Consider the following 7,062-nt stretch of genomic DNA (forward strand, 5'->3'; position numbering starts at 1 on the left):
TGTAGCCTTAAAATACAAGTTATAAGAGAACTTCCTCAGTTACTCAGTTTCTCATGTCTCTCTCTCTCTCTCTCTCTCTCTCTCCCTCTCTGTCCCCCTCTCCCTCTCCATCTCCCTCTCCCTCTCTCTATCTCCCTCTCCCTCTCTCTATCTCCCTCTATCTCTCTATCTCTCTATCTCTCTCTCTATCTCTCTATCTATCTCTCTACCTATCTCTCTATCTCTATCTCTATCTCTATCTCTATCTCTCTCTCTCTCTCTCTCTCTCTCTCTCTCTCTCTCTCTCTCTCTCTCTCTCTCTCTCTCCTAATCAATGCTCACCTCTCCTTTAGCGGCTCCCGTGCAGCCGCCGTAAATTCCCATGACAGAGTAGCCCTGGAACATCGCGAGTCGTGCAAACGCTCTTATGGTAGGGTTCATACCTCCCGCCGGCGCTCCTACGCACATCACGGCCAGCCTCTGTGGCATCTGTACGACGACACACAGGTCAACGTTAACTCACAGAGAATGGTAGGCGATTCCTAATGCATCATGCGACACGTACATCACAGCATCTTCACGCAATTGCACGCTCGGGCCAAGCAAAAGATCTAGGTGTGTTTTCGATTACCATGACGTAAAAGTTAGGTTAGGTAGGTAGGTAGGCCGACATTTTTGTACATAAAATGTTTTTATTGTTGAATTGATACAGTGTGTGCAATTTTCTTCACTTTAATTGCCACCGACTCATTGCTATATAAAATAAAGGAGCCCATTTTGTTCTCTTCAGTGGGGCCAAAGACTAGACCAATGTCTGCAACGAGAATAGGCAGAAGATGCAACACGACTAGTGTACAAAAATTTGTGGAACAAGAGCCTGACATATTTTCTTTATTTTTTTTTCGTGAATGCAAAACCACACTAGGGTCGTTAATGATTGAGCTTCAGGTTGTGGTATTTATTTCTCATGACTGGAACCTCGTTGTTAGAATTAATTTTATAACTTGATATAATTATTATGACGTATATTAAAGTGTTCCTACTACACAGCACCCCATTGTTTGTTTGTGTGCCAACGTTATTCACTGGTCAGCAGAGGAAAATTTTGTTGCATCATTCAAAGTTTTGTAAACAAATTAATTTTTAAAAGCTCATTGTGATTTGTTTTCAACATTTTTTTGTCCTTATTGTTCCAGGTTTATATGGAGATGTACACAAGTCCTTAGCAAGCAAAGCGACAAAGCCCTTGGAATCAGTCTAACATGGGGGGCTAGATACCTTACTCTCTGTAAGGGCCATGACAATGTTTGCAGTTCTGTAAATTGCAGACATTTAAAGCTACGTTGTTGACACTAAAAAACGCGAAGCTCCGGCCACGAAAACGAAGTTGCCGGATGCGAACGCAATGCGAAGCGAAAAGTACGCGCCGAACACGACGAATTAAACGCGCGAGAGATGCAACGAGATTTCACACTCACAACACAGGTTGTACCCGTTGGGTCGCACGAGGTAGCGGGAGGATGAAGTTTGCTCAGTTTTTTGTAAGCTGCGAGGTTGTTAAGGAAACTCCTGCAAATGAACGTCAAGCTGTCGAGTTAGCTCACAGGTACACGTACAATCAGAGATGCCTGCTTAGGGCAACAAAGGCTGCAATCAAAACCCGCTGCTCGCGGCAAAACCGTACAATCAAACCGCCTGCTTGCCGCAAAACGGTTTGATCAGAACGTCCTCTCGCAGCAAACATTGCAATAAGAACACACAAAAAACACAATAAAATACAATAAGTACAATAAAAACACACAAAATCACAGCATATGGGGAGAATGAGAACATCTCACCATAGCAGCTGTGCACAATTGGAACACACGCGCGGAACGGACAGGTACAATCAAAGCACTTGATCACAGCATACAGATAGAAAGCGAACACATGATGACAGCATTAAAATGCAATGAGAACATTTGACCGCAGAGTAGAACAGTGTAACGAAAACACCAGGTCTCAACACAACAAGAACGCCTGGTTTTAGTCAGTGACAAGTGCTTTGGGTTAACATACATGCCAGAACATGTGAAAACTGCATTATATTTCATAAGATGTTTATAGATTCACGTTTCAGTAATAACCCTACTGACTAGGTGCCTAGCACTTGCCTTCCTCTCAGCTGCTGGGCTAGCTCAAACTTCTTATGATCCATAGCTTTCTGCACAGCCTTTGTCTGAAAAGAACGACAATATCCTCTGCATAACGATAATTACAACTACTACTACGTGTTAGCTGATTTAGTTAAGTACCTTTTTGAGTAATCTGTGTTCGGTTTTGGTCGATTGTATTAACAAATGTAGGTCGGTGCCTGAAAACTTACATTATTTGATATCTGGTATGAGTAAACAGACATCACATAGGTGGCGATAGGTACTGGCAGTGGATCCTAGTTACCTGTAGAGCTAACAACTATGACATTGTTGCAACAAGAACTACTGCATGTGTACTCACCTTGGCCACGCACTCCACAAGCGGCACTCTTACGATCTGGTTCCCAGACAGACCGATCACGCTGGCCGGCATGTCCGCTCCCGAGTCCATCAGCGCTAGCACTGCCTCCGCGCCCATGCGCGTTCCCTGAAATATATGACACAGGGTTTCTTCTACATAGGAGGCACTGCGGCGCACCGCCGTTGTCAAATTTAACAACGCCGTTGCGAAAATGTTCCTGTATATACCCGCTGTTGTCAAAATAATGTCAATCCAAAAATAAATAGATTACCACGTGCTTCTGACTATATACATGGAAAATCGTAATGAAATTCACAGCAACGTTTCTTTTTGGTGCCGGCACACTCCTGTGTCATTCCCGATTGCAGCTTTTTCCTCGATTCCAGGAACGTTTTGCTGTCGCTCCCTCATACCAGCGGTGCCCACCCTTACATATACAGCAATAAGCATGCGGGAGTGCGGAAGCATGGGTCGAGATGCGTGAGTCTCCCGCGAAATGCGCAGCCGTGAGCTTGCATAGAGTCTGCTAACAGAGTAAGATTTAAACTAAAAGGTGAAATTTTATTTTTGGGGTGCCTCAAATGCAGTCTCAGACATTTAAATTTTTTAAATTTTGCTGGGGGAGACTCCCAGAACCCCCCTCTACCTCTCTCCCCCCACGTCGGCCTGCAGAATCCACATTCGTGCCTACTGCACGCCTTTGAATCCATAATGTGCGTTTTTCCCCCAAACTGGCCATTACCGCCATTGTCAAATTTTCCCTCAGAAGAAAGCCTGTGACATGTGTACAAAACATGCACTCACACGCATGCACGCTCGCACGCACGCACGCACGCATGCACCCACGCAAACACACATGCTCATACACGTACGCACGCACGCACGCACGCACGCACATACGCATGCACCCACACACGCTCTTATGCTCATAAATGCACACACTCACTCACTAACTCATGCACGCACTCATTAACTAACTTATGCATGCGCGCACGCACGCACGCACGCACGCGTTCACTCACGCATGCACGTACACAACACTCACACATGCACTCACGCACGTACCCACGCACACGAGCACACGCGCACACGCACGCACGCACGCACGCACGCACGCACGCACGCACGCACGCACGCACGCACGCACGCACGCACGCACACACACACACACACATGCTCATACATGCACGCATGTTCGCGTTCACTCAATAAAGCACACACACACTCACGCACTCACCAACTCATTCACGCACTCACTAACTTACTCACGCATGCTTGCACACGCACACGCACACGCACACTTGAATTTTCACCTAGCTGTGGTGCAGTTGATGTAGCATATAATTAGTAGCTGTGATGTTTGTAATTTGCTCACCAATATGCGATCGTATGCGGATGCCTTGCCTCCGCGCTGCACGTGACCTAACACAGTGATTCTTACATCCTGGTTGAGTTCCTCCTCAATCACCTAATCGACATTAATCAATAAAAAATCGTTAATTATCATAAAAAAATATTATATAAGTTGATTATTTAATGATTATATAATGATATCATATAGATTCTAAAAAATCAATTATTAATGTAGTATAAGCATTGCACGTAAACGTGCACCTGTGATTCATATCAGATACTCGCAAATTCTTCGAAAAATGCACGAGTGTATTGTAATTCATATTACTTCTGCCACCTATCAATCAACTTTACTAGATTATCTAGTAAATATATATTTAGCTGTTATATTGTTACATATTACAGTGTTGAAGCCACATGGTTTGATGTACGAGATTGGATGACTGCAGATGCATACCCTTTGAATGTCTTTTGCTGATATGGGATTACCATTCACGTCAATAGCACCTTCGGTTACAAGTATAATGTTAAGCCTCTGGCCCATCTCTCGTGACTGGCAAAAAAAAATCATTATCAGGAAAAATACCAGCATCATGCCATACATGCAAACTAATCATTCCAAATGTTAGCAATTTAAAACTTCACGGATTTCAAGATTGCACACTGTCCTGTTTTCTTATTTCTGGAAATATACGTTATTGAATAATTGTTCATACGTAAAAACTCCAGCTCTACATGGACCAGGATATGCTGTGAACAGATGAAACTAATGGGCCATGAGTCAGCCATATGTGGGTGAAGGAAATTGTGGAGCAAAAGTGGAGATATTGCACTAGAAGCATGGGATGAAAACTGGATGAAAAAGAAGTGCTGAAACCAATTAGTAAGAAGAAACGACAAAGAAAATCAATAATCTAATGCAGGATATCGCAGAATCAGACCTGCCAATAAAAGATTGAATATAAATGGCAACAGGAGATTGTGAAATGTGAACAGAACCTATGCCAAACATACAGCCTGAAAAAATACGGCTCACACTCAAATGAACAAGCACGCAGCAGATACACATTCACGAAAAGGGGGGAATTACAAAAAAGGAGCTGACACAATTTAAGGTATGAGCATGTGGTCAGAGAAAAGAAGCCAATATATAATGTAAGAGTGTACAGTCAGAGAGAATCAGACAGTATCTAAGGTAAGGCAGTAGGGTCAGCAAGGACCAGACACAATCCTGGGGGAAAGGAATCATAGTCAGCATGTAGATAAGGAGGTCATCACTTTCATCACGGTCTCTCCGCACTGATTACTGATTCAACTAGAAAGCAGCTGCCAGCATACCCGCCTCAGTCGTCCGCACATCTTCTCCGGCCAGTTGACCTTGGCCGGCCACTCCGGGATGAAGATGAAGTCAGCTTCTGAGGCGAGACCGGTAACGAGGCCAAGGTAGCCGCAGTGTCTTCCCATCAGCTCCATCACGAAGGTGCGCTGATGACTGCAACAAACACGGACACACATCACGGGATCGAAATCACTGCGGATATACTATACAGAGACTCCTCTACTTATGAACATTCGACTTACGAACTTTCGATGATACGAACAATTTGCCCTGAAGTCGAAAATTTAGGCGTAATGTTTAGTTCGCAGATCCGCCACGTGGTGGCGGCAATGTAGCGCGGGAAGCGCCGAGATGTGAACAATAGTATGTTACTCAATAGTTTGCACACTTCTAGGTTACTCGATGTTCACACATACACATACTACACTACTGTACAAATACTGTATACGTACATATGTTGGACTTACAAACAACCGCTCGGAACCGAACCTGTTCATAAATAGGGGAGTCTCTGTAATGGTCGTTTATGATCACTTCCACTTTCGTTATGCATTCATTTTGGCAATAATTTTCATCGATTGTAACATACATGTATTCGCATGCAATATACAGGAGACAAAATGAATGCAAGTCCAAAGTCAAAATACTATCCATCTCAGTGCTGTTTTCTTCAATTTCACATCAGGCATGTGACTCCCTCAAGTCTGTTATACATTAACAAAAATCCAAATACATTTTTAACACGATATTGTGTTTAATGAATTATGTTTCATGAAAATGATTTTTCGGAGTAATGCATAAGAGATAAGATGAAAATTATTTGTAATTCTTGAAGTTACTTCGATTTGCATCATGCGTCATCAACCATAAGTATTAGACGTCAAACTGAGAACTGATTCAGCACAGGGCGCTCATTCGATTATCTTGATAAAAGTTCATTGCTAATCCTGCGCATACATACTGTGATACACGTATTAGTGCGAGCAGAAATTTGAGGAGAAAATGATGGAACCAACATAGAGACGTCTACATTTTGAGCAGATCTTTGGATAGTCAAAATGTGGTAAGTGAACCTTCTAAGTTTATTATCCGTTAACCATTCATTTCAGACCTGTATACCACAGTACTACCAGCCAGTCTCATTATGGCCCCTGTACCATGCACCTACCACCCAGCCACATGGCCCCTGCACCATGCACCTCCCACCCACCCACATGGCTCCTGCACCATTCACCTCCCACCCACCCACATAACCCCTATACCATGCACATCCCACCCACCAACATGGCCCTACACCATGCACCTCCCACCTACCAACATGGCCCCTGCACAAGGCACAACATGCACCCACTCACATGACACCCCCACCCACCCACACCTCCCACTCACTCACATGATGCCCCCTACCACCCACACCTCCCACTCACTCACATGATGCCCCCCACCACGCACACCTCCCACTCACTCACATGGCACCCCCACCGCGCACACCTCCCACTCACTCACATGATGCCCCCTACCACCCACACCTCCCACTCACTCACATGGCACCCCCACCGCGCACACCTCCCACTCACTCACATGATGCCCCCTACCACCCACACCTCCCACTCACTCACATGATGCCCACCACCACTCACACCACCCACTCACTCACGTAATGCCCCCCACCACGCACACCTCCCACTCACTCACATGATGCCCCCTACCACCCACACCACCCACTCACTCACATGATGCCCACCACCACTCACACCACCCACTCTCTCCCGTACTGCCCCCCACCACGCACACCTCCCACTCACTCACATGATGCCCCCTACCACCCACACCACCCACTCACTCACATGACACCACCACCACGCACACCCCCCACTCACCCACCTGACACCACC

The 7,062-nt window shown here is 45.3% G+C and overlaps 1 protein-coding gene across 2 annotated transcripts in view; it reads right to left on the minus strand.

Annotated features, from left to right (window-relative positions):
• Window positions 1-7,062, minus strand: part of LOC106814771 (ATP-dependent 6-phosphofructokinase-like) — a 32,364-nt gene that overhangs the window by 6,492 nt on the left and 18,810 nt on the right. Inside the window, exons 6-13 of one of the 2 annotated variants that reach the window (XM_014819121.1) lie at window positions 5,167-5,320; window positions 4,286-4,381; window positions 3,851-3,943; window positions 2,747-2,752; window positions 2,476-2,601; window positions 2,133-2,197; window positions 1,458-1,548; window positions 322-468 (exon numbers count right to left, since the gene is read on the minus strand). In XM_014819121.1, coding sequence (XP_014674607.1) covers window positions 322-468; window positions 1,458-1,548; window positions 2,133-2,197; window positions 2,476-2,601; window positions 2,747-2,752; window positions 3,851-3,943; window positions 4,286-4,381; window positions 5,167-5,320 — 778 coding nt within the window. The remainder of the gene's footprint in view (window positions 1-321; window positions 469-1,457; window positions 1,549-2,132; window positions 2,198-2,475; window positions 2,602-2,746; window positions 2,753-3,850; window positions 3,944-4,285; window positions 4,382-5,166; window positions 5,321-7,062) is intronic. The other variant, XM_014819122.1, reaches the window with a different exon arrangement.

The sequence above is a fragment of the Priapulus caudatus genome, unplaced genomic scaffold (assembly GCF_000485595.1).
Source record: "Priapulus caudatus unplaced genomic scaffold, Priapulus_caudatus-5.0.1 Scaffold976, whole genome shotgun sequence".
Lineage (NCBI taxonomy): Eukaryota > Metazoa > Priapulida > Priapulimorpha > Priapulimorphida > Priapulidae > Priapulus > Priapulus caudatus.